This window comes from Syngnathus floridae, chromosome 19 (assembly GCF_059516105.1).
Source record: "Syngnathus floridae isolate MCC-2025c chromosome 19, RoL_Sflo_1.0, whole genome shotgun sequence".
NCBI classification, from domain to species: Eukaryota; Metazoa; Chordata; class Actinopteri; order Syngnathiformes; family Syngnathidae; genus Syngnathus; species Syngnathus floridae.
The window spans coordinates 2,219,258-2,241,493 of record NC_142431.1 but is presented as its reverse complement, the minus strand read 5'-3'; the positions used below and the strand labels follow the sequence as shown (position 1 = coordinate 2,241,493).

The following is a 22,236-nucleotide window of genomic DNA, read 5'->3' as shown; positions in this document are numbered from 1 at the left end:
AAAAACTCACCAAACTTTGCAGGTAATATGCCTGCTAAACAACGTAATATTTTAAAGTTGCCATACAAGAATGTTGTAGCTGTAGCGCCCTCTACTGGGTCTAACTGAGACCTGTCCCAGTACATTGGATCTACCTCTGCAAAGAGGCACGTTTACATTTATATTTGAACATTTACAGGTCATACTTTTGCCCTTTGTTAGATTTATTACTTCTATAGGTCATATTTTAATAAAGTCCTGGAAAATAATGCTATATTTGAGGGTCCAAACATGGGCAAAGAGCTTATGAAACTTTGCATCATGTTTTTTGTTGTTTTCAAATAACAGACCAAGAACAAATGTCGAACTTGTTTCAACGGCCATCTTACCGCCTTTGGAGCTTTATTTAAGTGTCCAAAATCAAAAGAGCAAAATCACTTACAGTCAAAGAGGGAGGAGGAGTGGGGGACTCAGTAAACAGGCAAAGTGCAAAGCCTACATACACTCGAAGAGAGAGCCGTTTCAAGAGCTTCATCACGTCAACTTAACCCTCGAGAGAGCCGGAGCGCACGGCGTCCTGGTACGACTGGCCGCCCTCCTTAGGCTCGGGGAAGAGCTTGATGAGGTCGTCGATGCGCAGGATGGTGATGGCCGCCTCCGTGGCGAACTTCAAGCTTTTGGTCTTCACCATGGTGGGCTCATACACGCCCGCCTGACGGTTGTCCCGGGGTTTGCCGTTCAACAGGTCCAGACCGATCCTGAAGCAAACACACCGACCGTCAAGTATCGCTTTTGTTTGGAATCTAAACGAAAAGGAACTTCTGCTCCAAACTAAAATGAACCTTTCTTCCAGAACCACTCACCATTTGAGATTCTTGCGCTCAGGATTGACTTGTGCCTCGTTGTGGAAGGCCCTCAGCTTGGCCACCAGGTCCGTCGAGTCCTGCGCGGCGTTGACGGCCAGCGTCTTGGGGATGACGAGCAGCGAGCGAGCAAACTCGGCGATGGCCAACTGCTCCCGGGAACCCTGAGCGTACATCACAGAGCATTTACCCGTCGGTCGCCATCAATACGGCAACGCTTTCCTTACCATGCTGGTGGCGTAATTCTCCAGATAGATTGACAGAGCCGCCTCCACGGCGCCACCTCCCGGGACCACCGACTTGGACTCCAGCACCCTCTTGACCACGCAGAGCGCGTCGTGCAGCGAACGCTCCATTTCGTCGCACATGAAGTCGTTGGCCCCGCGGAGAATGATGGAGGCCGACGTGCGTGCTTTGGTGCTAGAGGGTAGCATATTCTGATTAATGTGGATTTTTTTTCATGAAGCGGTGGTTATTTTTTGAGTACATTTCTGAGCATTTACTTCTTGACGAGGATGAGTTCGTCATCGCAGATGCGTTCTTGCACGACCTCCTCAGCTTGACCCAGCATGGTGGCCTCAAATGTCTCCTCTCCCTCCAAATTGGTCAGAGACGGGCAGATAGTGGCTGATAAAACGGACAACAACAAAAATATTAAAATAACATCAACGCCATATGTTGAAGAGTCAAGCTGGCTTGTCTTACCGCCTGTGGCCTTGGCGATGCGTTTGAGGTCCTTCTTGAGGACTCTCCTCACAGCCATGGCGCCGACGTCCACAAAGTACTTGAGGCACATGTCGTCGATGCCGCCGGTGGTCAACACCACGTTGGCTCCGGACGCCAGGATCTTCTGGATCCTCTCCTTAGTGATGTCGGACTCCCTGCCACAAACATTCCCATTCTGTTCACTCACTATGTTGGAGATTCACTTTTGTCCAGCAGTGCTGTGGGAAAATAAAAAAATTCTACCTTTGTCGGATTTGGTCCAGCTTTTCTGGATCGTTGATGACGACTTGGACGCCCATCTTCATCTTGGTCTTCTGCAGGCTGAAGTCCAGACAGGCAATCTTGGCGTTGACAACTCTCTTTATCATGCCTACGGAAAAAAGGAGCGTTCCTCAAAAGTTTCATTTTATACGAGTCGAGAAACAAAGTGTCTGGCCAGGAAAGAGTTGTCACAGGCAAGTAGCCATTGTGACCGTGTTCTCCCCAAAGCCAGGTTTCTGTATCCCACGCGTATCACTGCCTACGTCATTGCAAAAGACGAGGCAGCAAACAAAAATGGGAAAGTGCTTTCGAGTCGGGAACGTCCGTCTTCCAAATGCAACGTACCTTGCGAGCCCACCGTGCAGTTGAGCGCGTAGCCGTTGACCAAGAAGCTCTCCTTCTGGCTGCGACCGTGCGCTTTAAGCACGTTGACGGAGTTGATGGGGTACTTGGCCGTCCCCTTGCTGTCCACAAACTTCACAGCGATGGCGGCGTCCACCACCATGTTGGCGAAGAAGTCGGCGTCTCTGAGGACTCGGGGTCAAGGCGGCAATCACGCAGCGGCAACTTTGCTAACATCTCAAAGCAGAAAGGATACACTCCGATGATCTTGGAGGACATCGAGGTCTTTGCTGCGTTGAGCAAGCACTCCCTGCCTAGGTCGTCTGTTCCGATGGTGAGATTCTCATTGATGTAGCGCACCGCCTCCCTGGAATCAAAATTCATCAGATCATCTCGAGTCAGCGACAAGTGACCAACCTTCTTCTGGGAGGACATCTCACTTGCAAGCCAGGCGATAGCCGCTGATGACCGACGTGGGGTGAATCTTCTGCTTGACCAGTTCATCGGCGCTCTTCAATAACTCCGCAGCGAGGATTACCTAACACATCATGCAGAGTTCAATGCCACCACACATCAACTGGAATTAAATATTTTAAAAATCCACTGTTGCATCTATTCAGTCGAGGCAGCAGAAGTGAGGCTGCGTATCCTCTTAAAACATAGATGAAGTTTCTCTCTCCTGTTAGCATAGCCACACGTCCGTAGAAGTAGGCAGACGTATGGTACTAAAACAGGACACGACAGCACACCACGGTCAGGACCGAAGAACTTTCGACTCACAACAGACGTGGTACCATCCCCGACCTCCTTGTCCTGCAGGTCAGCCAGTTCACAAAGGACCTTGGCGGCCGGGTGTTCCACTTCCAGGAGCTTCAAGATGGTCGCTCCGTCGTTGGTGATGGTTACGTCCTGTACAGAATGAAAGAATATAGCATTTGCTTGTATGTAAAACAAGGTGGATCAACCAAAACTCACCCCAATATCATCCACCAACATTTTGTCAAGGCCAACTGGTCCAAGGGAGCTCTTGACAATGTTAGCGATGGCTGCCGCAGCCATGACTGAAACACACATCACACATCATGAGATTGAGGAGGGAACATCATGGATCATAAACAAATGAGATTTTGGTAGTATTGTTCTGTCATTTTATTAGGTGTGGCAACAAAAGATGCAACCACACCTTCAGACAAAGACAGAGATCTTCTACCCCGTTAATAAATCTATCCATTCATGATTTAGAATGGAAGGTGCTAAAACGGGATTGCAAATTGTTATTTTCTACTTTGGTGCTGTTATATTAATGTTTCCTGAGACATTATAACAGAGCATGACAGCCACTTTTAAGCTAGCGTTAGCACATAGCTACGCACGTGCTAAACACGAATCGTTCATTTGTTGGCCTTTACGGAGTGCAAAAAACACAAAGAAGCGTCCTAAACATGTCAGGTAGTTAAGCACGACTACTCACCATTTTGGGTGCGAACCGATTCGCCAGTTGTTCGCTGGCCGAACACGTTTAACGGACCCTCGAGAAGCGACATTTTGGACCACCACACCGCCAAGAAGAAAGAAATGGGCGGCGCAATGCACTATGGGTAAGCCGGCCTTAATCGGAAACTTCGAGAAAAAAAAATTCATTCTGTCTTCAAATTTTGAATTGTGTAATTTCATTAATTTAGAATTTATATCACATAGGAATATGTTGAATATATGTGACGAAATGGCATGAATAACATGTTTTTATATTTTGATTTGTATAAACTTCATTTCCCATAAACCCTTGGTTCTTCTTCGTGGAACCTGGTATGGCTGAGCAATCAGACAGTGCGCTACCTGCTGGCCATTTACGTTAATAACATTACGAAGGCATTAAAATCTATAATTTAATGATTCAACTTCATATATTGGATGTATGATCATATATTTCATATACTAGATTCATATACTGGATTCAAACCATATTTTTTTATGAAACGTTCAGCAATAGAGTTCAAGGGGCATCGTACAAGTTACTAATTTCAAAGTATTTTATTTATATTAAATAAGGACAAAACCACCACATAGTTTAAATTGAAATTTATTAACTCCAATACGTTGTTTTGTTGAGCAATGACAACTAAGCCGTTAAAAAAATATACAGTACACTTGACCTAAACAGTAAAGCATTGTAAAGCATACTATGAAATACAAGAATAACTTTCCTAAAATGTACACATCTTTACAAAGTGTTTACAAAGTAGACGTTTGAAGAAAAGTGCAAAAAAAAAACGAAGACCAACAATCCCCACCAGTGAAGCAGAGGACAAACGTATACAATAAAAAAAAAAAAACATACTTCATATTACTAACTTATATTTTTGATGTGTCCTGATATGAACAGTAGACCATGATGTTGTGCTTTCTAACTTTACATTTGGAACTTGCATTAAGCAGTGCATAACAAAACAAAACAAGAAAAAAACTACCAATTCACAGTATTTGACTTGAATTTGGCGAATGAACACCCCCAAACATCTTTTAATAAATACATGAGTCTTTCATTTACAACCCGTAATGGACCTGCCCTCTTAGTAAAATATCACAGGGATGCTTTGGAATAAATAAAATGGTGTGTGGGTAATCTGTTGCAAAATTGCTGCTATCTTAAACTAATACAAACTTTTTTAAATCAACATCTACCTTCAACTATCAAGTCGATGTTAATTTTCAAAATAAGAGACTTCGGGGTGATGGATTTAAAACTAGCCATTATGGTCCCAGAATCTAATTTGAAATTATGAAAAAAATACAGGTGTTGATATCACTTACTACATTTTTCCTTTTTCTAACATGTTCAAAATAAATATGAATCGTTTCTTATTGTAAAATATCAGCAGGTTCCCTTGTTTTAAAGCATAATTGTTGGATCGTATATTTGTGCTAGCTAAATTTGCTAAAAGGAGTGTATATGTGCAAAGTGACACTCTACCCTGAAGACAGCCATTCGACGTGCAAATTTGTGAAGCGTGTGTATTGCCGTAAGCACAATTTATCAAATATTTCAAGAAAGTTTGATTACTTCATGAGAAGTGCCAAGGCAGCTTACAAGCATTATTCAAAGCGCTGACCATGAACAACCTGTTCCATAAAATATCTCTATTTACAGTACTGTTAACCGTTAAAAAATATCAGTTTTGACTTTTGTAGAACTTTCTTATATTCCCTTTTGTTTGTTGGGTAAATTGTTGATAAAGTAGTAGTAGTAGTAGCAAGATCCCTTATTTGTAGTTTGTATGTTAGCGTGTAAATATTTTGGTTGTGAGGTCAGGCAAAGCTAGTGGAGCTCAGACACTGGAATTTTTCCCGAAGAGACTGGACGATTTTGGGCTGGTTCTGCTGCGGTTCGCTCCACAGGTATTTCTCCAGATGTTCACGTTCTAGAGATCTCAGCGCCTCGCTGGAGCGTACGGGCGTGCCGGGCAAACTACGTGAATGGACCAGAACCCGGTTTTGGTAGATAGGATCAGCCGTTGTCAGCCCGCCCCGCTCCGGTTCTACTTCGTCCTCCGAGCGGATCTCCACGTAGTCGTCGTCGTCGCCGTTGTCCTTAAAGTTGGCAAAGTAGTTCTGGGTGGCGGCCAGGATGCTCAAGGCCGACGCTCGGTTCAGGACCACCACGTGTTGGCCGTCGTGTAAGGTGAGGTCCGATTCGCCTTGGGTGGACCTCTCAGGGAGGCTGCTCTGTCGACCGGCGCGGCCCAAACTGGGACCGTGGAGTCTCTCTGTCGACCCGTTACATTTAAGTTGGTTTTTCTCCGGTTGCTCGCTAATTAGCGAGCTAGCCGACTGACAGTTCCGAGACGGCGAGGACGGTGCGTTCAAGGAAGGGTGTCTCTTGATCGTACTGTAGACGTGCTCCTCTTCCTCGCTCGGAGCCGATATGCAGGAGCTCCACCTCTGGGACGGCGGGGGGCTGCTCGGTGAGGTCTTGAGCGACGGGATGGAGCAGGAAGAGGTGAGTCTGCGCTGAGGGGTGGAAGCGGCCCGCGGGTTGCGCAAGTCGCCCGCGGAGGACATGAAGTTGGAGAGCTCGCCGTTGCTGTAGGTGGAGTGGAGCCATTCCTCCTCCAGGGAGGTCTCGGGCATGGATGGAGAGGAGGAAAGACCTGGATGAGCGTGGTGTGCCGTCGCCGAGGACTCCTTGAACATGACTTGGTCGTAAAGCTGGGAATACTCGGCTATCCTGGCACCTGGAGATGCGAGAAGACAAGAGGTCACCATCAAAAATATACTTGGAATTGCTCAAATATTACGTTACCTATAGCGGCTCCCCCTTGTTTCTTTTCTTCAAGTATGGCCGCCAGGTCTCTCTGCCTCCTGTCGGCTCTTGCTCGGCTACAAGAGTCGCCGGGATCCATGCTCCTCATGCGCAGGAGCTGGTTGGCTTTCTTGATCTTCTGGCTATACTGTCGCGCCATTAAAAAGACACGACTCTTCGTTTTGTCCATAAGTTCCAGCGGGAAGTCTACAGACTCGCCCAGCAGGAGAGAAGAAGAGGCCAGCGGCGAGTCCAGTTGCCCCGGGAAGAGACGGTGGATATCCTTGATGGGATTATCCCCCTGCGGAGGTGTTTTTGGAGGAAGTTCTACAAGGTCGTCGTCCTCGAGCCGGAAGCTACCGCTGCTGAGGCGGGCTAGTCTGTTACGCATGCTCTTCACCGTGCCCGGTTGGGGCTCTGGCAGGACCGGAGTGGGAACAGGACTTGGGTCTTCGGTGGTTCCGTCACTTTGAAGGTCAGGGAGGTTGATGGCGGGGATGTTGAAGGATTGTGACGAGCGCACGGGAGGGTGTCTCGGTTGACTGGCCACAGGAGACTTTTTGGTGGGACTGCCGTTGACTGATGATCGCTGCTTGGCCGACTCACCGGCACCGACTGGGAAGGCGGCGGGCAGTCGGTCGGCTTTCTTCTCATTGCTCTTGATGTAGTTCTCCAAGTCGACCCAGAGCTCATCAGCATGCTCTGACGTTTTGACACCTTTCTGTGACTGACGGGAGGCCAACGAAGCAGATGATGATGAGCACTCTGGCTCTGAGGAACACGGGACAAAGTTAAGACTCTCCTGCGAGACAAACGTTAAGTCCTGCTCTGACGTCACTCGGTCGGTTTTGTTATCCATCGATGGAGGATCCCGAAAACAAATGGTGTCGTAGATGTTCTCCTCGACTATCTTGAGCTCAGGATTTCCTTCCTGGGTGGAGAACTGAATGTGCTCTTTGGAACATCTGTCTAATTTAATGATAGGCTCTGAGGTGCCCAGGGCATCTGGAACATTTTGTGCCCGAGCTGCTTGGCTCTGATAACCCTGTGCATCAGAAGAAGGTTCTTTCCGTGCTTGGCATTGGTCCAAGTCTCTTCTGATCAGGCCCATTTTCTTGAGGTCCTCGTAGCTGATGTTGTCATACACGTTTTCGATGTCATCCGTGGTCAGCTGCTCGGCTGATGACGATCCCGACATGTCGTTGCTGGAGGACTCCGTGTGAATCACTTCTAAGTTGCGACCGACCTGGTTGTCATCTGGACTTTCACGAGCCTTGCTGGCATTCTCGCCGACGCTGCTCGCCCTTCGAAGAACCCTGCTGTCACCGGATGGAGGTTCAACCTGGACCGAGGGGATCTGCTCCACGTGCCAGCTGCAAGGCCGGGCGGTCCGCGGGGACGAGGTGGCCTCCGATCCCTCACGGGGTAAATCCGGTTCCGGTCCGCTCGGCTCAGTGGGAACAAACGTCTGGTAGATGTCATCATCCTCGTCGTCCGGGTGCACGGTTCGCTGTCTGGTAGGGAACATGGCCCTGCGAGCTCGGTGGTCCGCCCAGATGTTTCGAACGGAATGATCGTTATCTGTCACGACTACCGATGGGACGGGCGACTCTGGAGGTTCTTCTGTCACACGAGCGGTCCTGCGGAGCGGCGGATGGTGACTCCCGTCCCTTACGAGAGACTCCCTGGCTCTCTGAAGATCTGAAGGGCTCATGTTGAAGGTTTTCCACTGCTCGATACTGTCCACCGATGCTTGAGGGTTCAGCCTCTTCCGACTGCCTTTCCCCGGGACTCGTAACCTCTTTCCACCACCCTGAAGGCACAGCCGCAAAATGTAGGTCCAAGAAAACACCAAAAATGTCAAATGTAGGTGACGAATTCATTTTACCAGGACGCTCTCATCCTCATCGTCCGCATCTTGCTGGTGTGGCTCCTCCCCTTCATCTCTATCGCTGTGGTCGTAGTGGTCAGCGGGGTCCAACGACTCCTGCGACTGGTTGATGAGACTCCGGCTGCGGCCTATGGTGCCCAGAGCCAGCTGGGACACGGGAGAGAGCAAACTCGAGCCCAAACTTGTTCGCTAAGGGAGGGGAGGAAATACAAAGGGTTGTTTTTGTTAGCGTGGATGCATGTGGGTTCTCATGTTCCTTATGACTGACCTTCTCGCCGTCGCTGTTGGCTGCATTCTGCTTGGCGTTCTTCAGTAATTTTGATAGCGGTTCTGAGGAGACAATTTAATTTAATTTAATATATAACAATTTTATTATATTTTATTTATGATGCAAAACTTATTTTATTTGATTAGATTCAATGCCGCACCTTTTCTACGTCCTCTACGAGGAGTAGGGCCTTCTTTGGTGCGTGGAGAATCCTTCTTTTCACCGTCAGGACTGTAATGGAATCCAGGATGGTCTGGAAAAAAAAAAAAATCAGACTTTAATTTGCAAAATATCACTTGACAAATAAAAAGCTCTTCTGAGTGTCACCTACGCATTGCATCCATCTCCAGGATAGCTTGTTTGGCCTAGAAAAGATGAAATTAAAACAGGTTAGACTGTCATTATAATCTTGGACACCAGGTGTCGCTAAAATCACAACGAAGCTCACCTTGGCAGGGATTTTGGCAGGGTGATTTTCAAGTATGAGTCTCTTGAGGTGCAAGATCCACATGCGCTTATCTTGCTGGGACTTGGCCTGCGGGCGGCATCAAACATCAGAGAACATCACACATTTCCCAAAATAAAAAATAAAAAAGAGATAAAGCCCCACTCTGCTTTCTTACACAACAAAAAAGGTTTACACGCACCCACACTGTTTTGTTTTTTTGCCGAGTATGTTATGTGATGCTACCTGGACCGTGTGTTGTAGTTTTGGATTCTTGTAGTGAAACACGCTGAAACTCAACGGCTCTTTCGGGATGACTTCCACCAACATCAAATTGCAGCACTGCAAAAAAAAGAAATCAGCTTAAGCTTCCTATCGCTCATCACAAAATATCACGTGACAAGACGGGCGACCCACCAGGATGTGAGCCTTATACGTGAACGTTTCCTCCCGTTTCTTCGTGATAAGCAGAAGCTTATCGAAGAGGAAGAGCGTCCTCTCGTTCTTAGCCCGCTGCAGTCGAAACGTCCCTTCCAGGACCAGTTCGCCGTAGCCAATCAGATCGGGGCCTTTCCAGTTAGTCAGCAAGCTTTGGATTTCCTGCAATGAATCGGTCGTCATGGCGATGAAAGTCCACGATATTTAGAAATGATGTTTGAAGTCGTACCTGCAACCTCACAGCATGCTCGTGCTTCCTCTTCATGTCGTTGATGTGCCAAGCTACTCTCTGCATGGTGTCAATGGCTTCCTGCACGACCTCATACGTCTCCGTGTCCTTCTCCATATGGTTGGCTATCTCCTACAAACGTTGCCAAAGTGAGCTGGGGAGGGGCGAGTACCATATGCTTTCCAAGAGTGGAGATGCCGTACGTGAAGCAGCAGATGGTACTTGAGGATCCTCTGCACCGGCTTCAGCAGGTAGGAGCCCAGGGGTAAGGAGTGGCGCAGAGATTCTTGGCGTTCGCGGAAGAACTTGGCCAACGCCTTGTTCCTCATGCACTCGGTGAGCACAGCCACCGACCTGCCGGGTCAAAACACGACTGTTGTTGAGGCGACGGCCCCAAAAAACATGAGCGATGAAGGTATTAACGTAAACCGTGGGAAATTGCATCCTGAGGCCAAGGAGCAGCCTCACGTTTCAAACTAGACCATCAAGCGTTCGTCTATCTAGGCGTCCCGCAGGGCAGAAAACAATTAGAAGTAGGGCAATAACAACAATACACCTTCTATCAACAACGTCTGTCATCAAGCATTACTGTAAAGGGAAAAAAAAGGGGAGGGGCGGTGAGTGACCCCCCGAGGCCGACAATTTGACTCCTCACGTTGACGGAGTTATACGAGACTCTGGGAAGAAACGTGGGCGACAGAATAATGTCGCTATAATAATAATGCTAGCTCGGATTTTCAAGCGTATTGAAGTCTTACCTTGGGTAATTGGTGCAGTACTGAGTGTAAATGTGGAATTCTTCACTCTGCAATTACCAAAAAAAAAAAAAATGAGACAAAAAAAACAACATGGAGACGTGCTGGTGAAATAATTTCAGGTCTATCGGGCTCATCGGCCTGTACTTAAAATTAGGAGCCAGGCGTAGAAAAAATGCTGACTCTGCTTTTCAATCAACCAACAGCGATTAAAAAGCCCTTCGTTCAACTTGTCCGCCCCCTTAATTGAGACCTTGGCCGCCTCCGTGAACTTAAAAAGTTTGCCTGGCAACTGAAAATTTGACTTGAACCCCCCCCCCACCCCCTGCTGTTGCGTAACACGAGACATGTCTCGCCGACATCTATTCGCGTCCATAAACACTACGGGGGGGATCTGCACAGGAACAGGAAGCGACATCACAAACAGCAAAGATGATCAGATATCACTTTTTATTTTTATCTCCGTAGGGAAACTTGAAGGACCTCAAGCCAATAATTCAGTAGCCGGAGGTTCTCCATGGGAAAAAGGAGCTAAATTGAAGAGCAGAGGTCTCCTCCTCCTCCTCCTCGTCTCCAGTAGTCTGCTACCACACGGCGGGCCTAAACGCAACCAGATGTGTCCGCCATCCAGTTTTTTTTTTTTTTTTTTTTTGATGGCACACACGAAGCGCTAATACACATTGGGCTGAATTTTAGTACAGCGACCGCAGGACATATAAACGTTTGGATAGAGTACTAATTTGTGCGGCGTGTACGTATGGGAAAATGCAGACGTGCCCTTAAAATATAGCAATTATATAAAAAAACAAAAAGAGCAATTTTGATATGATATCAGGATCTTGGATGTTCTCTCCTTGAGTTGTTTTCCATCAAACAAAGTTGGTCGTTTTCAAAAGGTGTTTCAGAGCAGGAAAAAAAATAAATTGCCTGTTTTTCCATTTGTCCAAAGTTTACGCAAGTGTCAGAACAGGCCACAACAAGCAACATGGGGAAAAAAAAAAAAAAATCTGTCTGGGCGTTGGAGAAGGTGACGAAAAGCACTCAAGCTTGAAACGACATGATAGTTGTTACATAGTCAGGCAAATAAACGGCGTCGATGCACTATTTGAACACAAACGCTGGAGTAAAACCTAGTCGGAAACAGGCATATATTCTTGATCCTCTGCCAAGAACGATGATTAACTCATTCAGCGACGACGTGGCCTTTTAACTGTCAACCACAAACCGAAAGAATCATTCTTACCTTCGATACGAAGCATTCAGCGATGGCCACGGGGTCCGCGTTGCACTTTTCCAGCTCGTGAAGCAAATCCCTGAAAACAAACATGTCCGCCATTGGATCATAAAATAATGTTCTGCTTCATTGTTGTGACTATTGTGTCAAGTCGGGAAGAAAAATTAGTGCTGAAGCTTCCTTTAATTGAAAAGCGCAGCTCCTGTGTTCACAAAACCGTCCCCTGGTGCTGAAGTTATTGTTTCATGACTAACGCTTGAGGTCACTGCTTGAAACTGCTTTTGTGCTTTTTTAGACTGGTTCATTTTTTTTTTTTTTGGGGCCGTCCGACAGCTGACAAATGACTGGGTGGCAGCATGTTTATCTCCAAAGACCACCATGATGCTCGACTATTCTTCAAACTGCACAGGAGGGGGGAGGGGGCGGGGACTCACTATCCGAGTCTCATGATTGGATATAAAAAATACAAAAAAAAAAAAATTGCCATACCTATTGAAGTGGTAGATGTCCCGGATGTTGCCAAATAGTGAGCCTTTGTCCTCATTGCTCAAACCCAGCCGAGCCTGGTTGCTGATCTCCAAGTAGTCCTAGGAGGAGGAAAAGGTGTCTTAAGATTTTTTTTGTGGGTTTAATAAAGTTTTAAATATTGTATTAGATTTAAAGAAAGACTGGTGGTCAGCATTAAAAGTTCTCATCTTGGGTGTTAATCATCTACCTGTCTCGGTTTCGAAGTCAGTCAATTCAATTCGACCTTACGCAATTTTTATCTTGGCGTCTGTAGCGCGTGGAACACTTCTCACAATGAATTGCACATGAGTCAATAAAAACAGAGTCCATAAAAATTGGAATCTGACAGCATTGATTGTATCTGTTGCAACAAGCAATTTTAGAAAAACTGTCAATGCGGAAAGAATGTTTGCTTCAAATTCACCCGTGCAAGCACACAATGAAGAAAATGTCCTGCAGCTGTTTCGTTTTGTTGTTTTATAGGTTCGGAAAACTCATTGGAAAAAAGTGGTTTATTAATCTGCCGATAATCATCATAAAATTGCGCCTTGGAATAAACTCAGCGTGCGGTAAACTTTGTGCAAGCACTGCCCACAGGAATTTGAGTGCGGATTGAATTATTTCTGAATTAGTCGGTGAACTTGAGATGCCCGTATTGATTATGACATATCTTGAACCGAAAACGTGATTTTACCTTCAAGGACAGTTTGCATAAGCACTCCTCACATTTCAGAGCATATATGCTAATGCTAATGCTAATATTCAAAACAAAAGTCTCAGGTTAAAAACATGATTAATAGAACTAGCGCCATCTAGGGGTCATGTCAGAGGGGGGGGGCATGTCAAGATTCAGTTCATTATGTGAGGTTATGTGTAAGGTGATGCTCTATTAGTCGCGGGGTCACGGATGTGACCCGGCTTGATGACCTCCCTCCCTCAACATGTTCTCCTCCAGCTCAAGAACGGGCGGCTTACGCACGCACCTCTCGGCAGGTAAACTCCCCCGCTAAGCATCAGCCTCAACATGTACTAACTTGACGCTGAGTGGAGTTAACCATTAACCTCCTCCAACGCAGACTCCTTTCCAATCCAAACACTTTACCCTTCACTGTAGTAGGAAGTCATTACTCTCGACGATTACCAGTGTAAACATCCCCGCTGGAATTGTCACAGGTGACTTCCCAAAGGCCTCACCATGTTTATCAGGTGTCATAGCGCAAAAAAAAAAAAAAAACGATGTTGGATGACTGATTGGCTTCATTACCAACGCTAATCCTGGGAGTTAGCTGAAAAAGCGCTGACTCACCAAAATGATTATAGTCCAATAGAAATTATTTTCCTTGCAGCTTTTGAGGTAGTAACAACCAGAATCTGGGAAAGATTAGAAAAACCTGATGTTTTTTTGGATATTCAAAGTTCAGGCCCACATGACAGTTCATTCGCAGGACGGGTATGAGCACAGAGAGATCCCGGGGCCCATGGGAGTCTGGGTCAATATTTGTCTTGGGCCTGTCACACCCTCTTGGTTTGCAGGAAGCAGCATGGACTCGGGGATTATGGAAGACGGGGTTTGCATTAATGCAGGCTTTGGTACGTTAGCGTTGCTGCTACGGATACCCTCAATATTAAAGAGGCAGGATGCAGATTTATTCTGGCGTCTGAACACTGGACCGCCGTGGAAAGCGGTAATCCAAGAGTGGGTGGTCCGTTAAACGTGGACTGGTGGTGGTCTGTAGCTCTTAAACCCTCTTCCGTGTTGTCTTAACCTGCTGTTATCTCCCGAGCTAAATTCTTCTTCCTAGCCTCCCGTCGTCAGCCTGTGGCTTTTCCTCACCTCTGCATCCGGGAAAGCGGAACATCAATCACAAGTGTCACCGCTAATCTTCTGTCTTGACTCAGTTTGTCTCCAACTGGACCAACTGATTTTAAAGTCAGATTGATTACGAGTCTTGTTTGCTGTTTCGGGGATTAGCTGACTCTCACCAGGTGAGGGGGTTCCGGTTCCGGTCTAGGTCAACCATCAAGTATCAGGTATCAGGAAATGGAAAGTTGGGATTTGCATTCAAGACCAGTTCTACCGGGCCAACTCTAGGTATCGCTTGAATCGAAAGTGGACATATTCGTCACATCTGTTGGACCCATTTGAGAACTAGAAAAGGTCAATCACAATAAGAAGGGATCAAGAAAGGTGAGCCAACTCGCCCGGACCATCCAAACCAAAGTCTGCAAATCCTTGAAAGGAAGCAAACAAGATCTATTCACCTCCAAGCAAAACGTTAAAAAATAGCCCGTTTGTCTAAATATGTGTGTGTGTACAGTGTGTGTGTTTAAGTACACACGTTTTCAATGTGCGCCTGTTCCTGCAGTACAAAGGCACCGGTGTCGTGTAACTCAACCGACCCCGAAGGCTGCGAGCACAGGTGACCCTATTGTGTTGAAAACTTTCTGACGGACAACAAGCGGTAGTGTGTGTGTTGGTGTGTGTCACGTGTGCGAGATACACAACAACCCAATGTGTGTGTGTGTGTGTTATCAGCTGATTGAAAGGTGCCCTCGCTCTTGAAAGGAACAAAGTCAACCGCCTACCTGACTAAAACGTTTACAACCGTCACTTTGAACTCAAGCTACCTTGACCTCACTCAGGTTCAAACAAGTCACAGTCAGGAGGTTCTGGGTTTGAATCTCGGCTTCAAACGTGGGACGTGAATGGATTTAATTTATTTATAGAGACCAAGGTCTAAGTTTGGAATTCGCAAAGTGTTGATTTCTTACCTCCACGATGCTTCTCAGGTCTTGGACGTAGGTTCTCTCGGTGTCCAGAATCTCCTGCACCACACGGTCCACATAGGTCCTGGGTCCTTGCACCTGAGCAATCCGTTCTAGACCAAGCTCCGGTTCCGAGTGATCCGTCGGTGTCTGTTCAGTGCCCTTCCTGCCCGGCTGCCTTCCTGTTTCCATCCCTCCATCATCTCTGGGGTCCTCCTCTCCGCATCCCAGCTGCCGGGCGGGAACCAGCTCCAGACGTATGGCCCCGGAGTCCGGGTCCGAGTTCACCGGGTTGCAGTGGGGGGTGTGGACAAGGGTGGAGCGGCTGCCCAGCGAGCAGTGACTGTCCCGGGAGGAAGCGGAGGAAGAGGTGGAGCTGTAGCTGACGGGTCTTTCGGCGCTGTCCAGAGACGAGTCCATGCTGTGGGCTGAGCAATAGCGCGAGGAGGCGTAACGGAAGGCCGGGTTGCCGAGGCAACGGGCGGGGATGTCGCTGGAGCTCAGGACTGAGCCAGAGTCCGGGACTTCGGGTACAGGTGGCAACGCATCGGGTAGATAGCTGTAGTCATCTGAAGAGAGGGGGAAAAACAGACAATCGGAATTACGTCGGCTATCGCCTTACAAACGGAATTCCTAGCATGCTAGCTGACCGCCGTCCAACCGTCACGGTTTGCATTGAGACAAGAATTCTAATCAGGACGAGCCAAGGAGAGATAAAATACGCTCGTTTGAAGGAATGCGGAGCTTTTGGACGAAGGCTCGTATTAAGATACCGTCTCAATCTGCTCGCCTCGGGCAATGAATGAAAGGCCTATTCCACGAAGACAGGCAGGTTTATGTTTGTGCTTATTTCACATCAGGACGTCCAGTCTTCCGTCCAGATCACACAGTCACCTTCCCAAAAAAAAAAAAAAAAAAGCTACATGAAACGGGAAACTGACCGCGGCTTCAAAAGAAATCAATAGAGCGTGCCCTCACACTCTCTCACCTTTCGAGTGGGTGCACCGACGCCTCGCACTGGCAGCCGGCCCAGCTCAGTGATGGAGAACATCACAGGTCCTGACCCATTTTTTTTTTACGATGACACGCCAGACAATAATAATGAATCGATTCAATGAAAGACGTGCGGGGTGGTGGAGGAGAAGGGGGGGGGGGGGGTTCTGATAAGCAAGTACACAAAGCACAAAGGCTGACATTATCATCAATCGTGATATTAATAGCTAACTGGACGTTTCCTTTGCCCTTTAATAAATGCATCAGACGCTTATCACTGCCAGCGATACACTTAAACTATGGCGCGTGTGTGTGTTATAAGCTAAGTATCACCAAGGAGATAAGACTAATAGAGTTTAAAGCATAATGACCCTCACATTAGCTATTTTATCTAGTTACAGGTAGGCAACACACACACACACACTGAAGGCCAAGTCAGGTTAGCGTAGCGAAAGCAAGCTTTTGTAAGCTAAACATGAGTAGCGATTGCTCCATCTTGTGTTTGTCCAAGCCTTCCTTCCCACCTTCATGTTTGGGACCCACCCTGCACGTTTCCTGGGTGAATTGGCTCGTGTACACAGAGAACGACACACACACACACACAGAAGCGAGCTAAGGTTACCTCCTCTCCAGATTATGTTCAACCTGATCCATGTCAATGATCTCTAATTGCAAAGTATGCAGGTTGGGACTGTTCCCACCTCTCATGGTGTGCAGGGTGTGTTCTCCATCATACCAGAAAGCCAAAAAAAAAAAAGAGTGACTCATCATGTGCCAAATCAACAACCAGGTTTAGTTTTTCAGATTCGAATTTTCTTCACACTTTCTTGAATGCATTCAAATCTATCTTCATTCCAGAGATGTTTCATTCAACCTTGGTGGTCAACATATCGTTTCTAGGTCAGCTCCAAATATATCAGATCTCGTAATATTGCAAAAATGCCGAATATGTGCACGAGGGAGAGGAGGAGGGCCCCTCGGCTGAATGAAAGTAGGAAGAAGCAAGGAGAGGACAAAAGGCCAAACGCCACCCACTCCCTTTTTGCTATTGGTCCCTCCCATGTTTCCTTTCTCCTACTGGTGACCATCCGTCAATTTGAATCCATCCCTTTATAACCCTCCAAAGTCTAAATGTGATGTCATCAGCGGGACGGCGGCCGTGATAGAGATGCAGACTTGATCTCAACTGACGCTAAGGACCTTAAAGTGTCACTCAGGATTTCACAGCAGCACACTAGGGGGGGGGCAAGGGGGCGGGGCTTGTATCTGCCCCAACAAAGACCTGTGCTGACTCAGCAATCCAGATTTTTTTTTTTTTTTGTAAACACTTTATCTTCTACTGCTAATTGGCTGCATTTTTTTTTTCCTGGAAGAGAATGCTAAAGGTCAAACATGCACAATGACTCATAAATTGCCTAATCAGCTTGCAAGAAAAACTTTCACTTCTACTTTTCACGCGCAGGATGGGAATAAATCAGCAGCGGTGGGAAAACTTACACCGGCTATTTTTAGGCCTAATTTTGGGCCACCCGTGCGACCCTCGTCTCATTCTCTGACCTGATTGGATTTCAGCCTGCTGCGATAAATCACACAAATGTCCGACCACTGGCATTTCTTCTACTCCTAGTCTCCATCACCTCAAAACTAAATAGTTTCCCCTAAACAGTAATTACCCCCCACCCCTTCCTTGCTTTGCCATTTGTAGCCCCCCCCCCCCTCCCCTTTCCCAATTGGGCTACCCTTAAGACTCTAATTTGGGTCACAGGCTGCAGAATGGCATCCCGGCGGCACTCGCAGCGAAAGGAAACTGCCCCCCCTCCCCATCAACAGCGATTTGTGGTTGTTTTTGGCTAAAAATAATTTCATAAAAACCCACTCACACTTCAACAAGGTGCCACTTATGTCCTCATTTAACATTTACAGGCATTCTAACAAACTATTAAATGTTCGGAGCCTCGTCAGAATTCCTCAGACACTTCAATTAAAATCCCGAAAGGTCCAAATGAACTTGCGAGAAAGCAAACGCGCCGCTTTCAACGCCCTCTGTAAGAAAACAAGGGGGGGGGGGGGGGTTCTTGACCAACGGGGCCGCTTCGCTCGCAGCTGTCAAGTAAAAGCCAACGATCAAATCATAATCAATTTTTGAACTCATTCCACAAATGCACACAAGGAGTCCTTACCGGTCGGCATGGTGACAAAGTTTCAAGGGTGACAAAGATCTGCCTCGTGCATCACATGGTATTCCAAAAAGTGATTCCCTCGTATAAGTTCATTGTGAATCCTTTCTCCAGGGAGTCAAAAGTGTGCAGTCCACTCCTCGCTCACACTCTGACTGGCTACTGTGTCCCTTGGTTCCAAGGGAGGAGGGGGGGGTCGGTCCCTTCCTGGCTCGGCTCTTCATCCGTCCCTCCCCTGTGGCAACACATCCATCGCCCACGGAGCGTGTGGAAAAGTGTTCCCGAGTGGCTTTTAACGCGAGTGTGAGTATGTGTGTGTGAATGGCCTCTGCTCCTTCCCTGCTGGCTCACTCCCCTCCCCCTGACTCCTCCCCATCCAGCACTCCCCAAGCCACAAATGACAAGGAGTTCTCCATTAAGTTCTCCCTTCATCTTTTTCTCTCCACGTACAATCAGAGTGGAACGCTTTGGAGACACTTTTACATGCTGTGCGGCTATGGGAGCGCTTGATCAATAGGCCGGCTCAAACAAAAGCCAGATCAGAGAAAACTCCGGCAGCTCAATGAAGTGTAAGAAAAGACGCGGGAGGCCCAGACGCGTCGCGTACGCCGATATTAGGGGGGGATGGATGAGCCGCATGGACAATAGTCTCAAAATATTCCCAACATTTGGAGCAAGAAGCCTTGCTATAGCTAGCTAGCCAACAGCGGCGTCAAATCATTTCTGTCGTAGCCATAGTTTCCATAACTAGTTTTGAAATCAGAGACCAATAAAAATTGTTCAAATATCTTAAAAAGCTCTTAAAGTGAAGACAATTTATCTTTGCGGGCCGCATAAAATGATGTGATGGGCCGTATCTGGCCCCCGTGCCTCAGGTTTGACACCTAAGCTTTAAGGGGACAAATGGACCCCCCGCCCACCTCCCAGCAGCTCCCTACCGACACGATAATCAAGCCCAAGAAGCGCGACCTCCTGAAGGTCCGCTGACCCACGAAGGCCTTAAAGCTTCACCCCCTTTGGAGCGTAATGAGCACCTCCAACTTTGGTAAACACACGCGGCGGCGACAGTCGGAACGCTTTGCTTCAGCCGATGACAGAAAATGGCGGCAAATGACCCGAGAGGGACTTCGGTTCCCGTAAAGCCAAGCAGGACAAATTGATCAATGCTGTAAAAGCCATCCCGCCGTTGAAATCTCGGAGATACACAAAGACCACACGGGGCCTTCGGAACTTTTAATTAAATCCTTGTTGCTGAAAAACAGCGACTCAACTGGACTGTAGTTCTCGCACGGTCGCCGTGGCGACAGCAAGCGTTCATCACGGCGTGAGGATCCAGCGAGCAAACGCTTTGGTTGCCAATAAACGACTTTGTTCCTCATCACGCTGGCCCGGCGTTAACGCCAAAGAGGGTTCACACACACGGCCTATTCAACATTTACTGGCGTGCACACACACAAGCGCTATTTGCTTTTGGACAACATAGTAAACTCAAGCCTTGAAGAAACCGGCCTCTTGCAAATGCTTAAGAGTGTGTAAGCAGACAAAAAAAAAAAAGGATCCCTTAACGGATTCTGGAATTAATGAGTTCATGTTATTGTTCACTGAAGGAATTCGCTAAAGTCACGTATCGATTTTCGCTTTCCTAGATTTTACTTCGAGATTCCCGGACGGTATTCCCCAGAGATTATCTGCTTGTTGCGGTGCCAAGACAAATTCAGGAATTTGGGAGTCTTGCCGCCCTCCTCCAAGACTTTGTACCGTTAAAGAGTGTGTGTGTGTTTCCGTGTGTGTGTATGAGTTATTGAGGCTAGTACAGTAGCGGATACGTGGAGGAAGCGGTGTTTGGCCCGAGATTAAAAATACAAGACGGGGGTCTCGCTCCAGGAAAAGGAGTCCAATAGAGTGAGGGACTTTTTGCAATCAAGGGGAAACATGTGACATGCAGCAAAATACACCTAAAAAAAAAAAAATCACCTCATACAAGTTCTAGCAGTGATGACGTGTTTTGCAATGCTATGGAAATAATTAAAAAAATACAATTTAATATAATTAAATAAGATATAATTTACAATAATAATTGAATAGTAAATATAATTTCAATAATTTAAAATCAAATGAAAGTAGGTCAAAGAGGCTTTTGTAGCATAATGCAAAGCCATTTTGTTGTTTTGCCCGCAATCACAACAATGACAAGCTGTCGCTCACCTGTGGGCCATCATGCCCAGGACTAGCCTTGCTCACCCGGTATTCCATCACACGTTAATCCCACGTCCGAGGGTTTTATCATTTGGAGGAGAAAAAAAAATAAAAATAAACAGGCTTTCTGTCAAGGCGATCCGATCTGTGCATGAGGTTGATAGTGAGAGAATGAGAGAACCACACAGATGGATCAGATGGAAGCAAGCTAACTGACTGCCCACTAACTGGGAGGAGGGGGGAGGAGGAGGAGGAGGGGAGGGGGGGGGCTCCCGTATTTGAGCAGCCCACTTCCTGACCGCAAAGAAGCTGCGCTGGGCGTCTGACCCAAAAGGGTGAGCTCGATTTATGGCTCCAAGTTCTGTTGACCGCAAAAGGTTCGGAACGAGAAAACTCCAAAAAAGTTGCACAATCTACTGGTTATTGTTCTACGTGGAGGAGATGAGGGGCAGGGAACTTGTGAATTGTTTTGGCAATCTACAGGAAGAACAATCAGCACCGCCCCACCCTGCTTCCTGCATGTCTCATTTGCTTGTTTACAGATCAAGCTAGCAAACAGGATGCCACATCATTAAGCAGGTGAATCACGTTCATGTGATGACCTCGTCACCGATTCGATTTCGATCTCCTCCGACTTTCCTGCGGACATATGATGACCAGGAAATGTTGACGTCTTTGCTTTTTTTTTTTTTTTTTTCTAGCTTGCTCCTTGTCACCTTTCATGAGTCATGAGTTCTCCATGATAAAGTCATAAACCTCAAAAGGAACTTTGGAACATTCAACACCATCTTACACTTTACACCTGAGATATTTAAAAAAAAAACATTTTGCACTCACACTGTTGAATACCACCAAAAAAATATTCAGCAAGAGTTCATCATACGGATTTAAGAACAAATTTGATGGCAAAACCTGAATTCAATAACACCATGGGGTGAATTATGACTTGCTCTCCTGCCTGTGTGGCTTTTAGTCGGATGAATAAAAAGGCAGGAGTGTGTGTTGGCAGTTTGCCGAGGCTTACTTTGCCTCATATTCAGATGGCGCTAATACTCTGCCGTTCCCATGCCGAGTTGGAGACCCGCTCGCTCTCTTTAGGGAACCTCGGATGTCACGGCGCACAAAAGGAGCCGTGAAGGCCGTCCAACTCAAGCGGGGGCTATTATTTACAGTAGCAAAAGAAAATGGCCGCTCCCCCCCCCTTCCCCTCAGCCTCCGTGCTATTCGCCAATCAGTCCAATCTTGCCCGACGTAATAAAGTGGCGGGTTTTGTTGCAAGCGAGCCCGAAAGAAAATGCCAAAGTGATTGCTAAAATAGTTTATGAAAAATTATTGTTAATTGAGGGCATCGGCGGACAAGACCCGGCTGCTCCTGCCCAGCACGGACCCCCGGCCTGCAACACACACACACACGCGTCCCCGTGGAGCTGTAACAGAACCCAGAATCTAGGTCGCCGGGCTTGAAATATAAACTGCCACTCAAGAAATGAGAAGCGGTAAATTCTTCCCTCGAATGACCCGAATGTGCGGGCAGCCAATCAGGCGCCACCGTTTCAATTCATTGCACGGTAGGTAGGTGCTGCTGTTATGGTTAGCAATGCTAACCGTGCTAAGTGAAAGTAACCGCGAGGACAAATTTATGGAAATGCCGGAAAAGCTAGCTTGATATTGAAACAAACGGCACCTGCGTTATCGCAACTTTCTACAGTCAAATCTATCCAATACAAACAGGAACACACACACACACACACACACACACACACACATTGCAGCAGAACACCACTCATGCAGACATAAGGGGCTATTTATAAACCACTTCCTTTTATTTACCCGGCTCATTGTTCAAACCACATCTGCTGAGGGCCA

At 47.1% G+C, this 22,236-nt stretch overlaps 2 protein-coding genes across 3 annotated transcripts; both read right to left on the bottom strand.

Moving 5' to 3' along the window:
• Positions 1-347: 347 nt before the first annotated feature.
• On the bottom strand, positions 348-3,798 carry tcp1 (t-complex 1). The gene is made up of 12 exons (XM_088362329.1): positions 3,643-3,798; positions 3,147-3,232; positions 2,952-3,080; positions 2,612-2,709; positions 2,428-2,538; positions 2,175-2,356; positions 1,812-1,938; positions 1,548-1,723; positions 1,346-1,469; positions 1,070-1,262; positions 843-1,006; positions 348-737 (listed from the first exon to the last, which is right to left on the bottom strand). Exons 1-12 carry the CDS (start codon positions 3,713-3,715, stop codon positions 524-526), a joined length of 1,677 nt encoding a protein of 558 aa, XP_088218455.1. The 5' UTR covers positions 3,716-3,798; the 3' UTR covers positions 348-523.
• A 437-nt stretch (positions 3,799-4,235) lies between these two features.
• On the bottom strand, positions 4,236-20,826 carry LOC148381564 (pleckstrin homology domain-containing family G member 1). 2 transcript variants are annotated; one of them, XM_088362311.1, is made up of 16 exons: positions 20,380-20,826; positions 15,011-15,573; positions 12,221-12,318; positions 11,741-11,810; positions 10,501-10,547; positions 9,946-10,096; positions 9,743-9,874; positions 9,493-9,675; positions 9,322-9,417; positions 9,079-9,165; positions 8,962-8,995; positions 8,791-8,883; positions 8,631-8,692; positions 8,360-8,551; positions 6,472-8,284; positions 4,236-6,403 (listed from the first exon to the last, which is right to left on the bottom strand). In XM_088362311.1, the coding sequence occupies exons 2-16, from the start codon at positions 15,422-15,424 to the stop codon at positions 5,478-5,480; spliced, it is 4,398 nt and encodes a 1,465-aa protein (XP_088218437.1). In that variant the 5' UTR covers positions 15,425-15,573; positions 20,380-20,826; the 3' UTR covers positions 4,236-5,477. The 2 variants fall into 2 exon arrangements, with proteins under 2 accessions (XP_088218437.1, XP_088218436.1); XM_088362310.1 differs by lacking the exon at positions 20,380-20,826 and adding an exon at positions 18,178-18,531.
• Between the last annotated feature and the right edge of the window lie 1,410 nt (positions 20,827-22,236).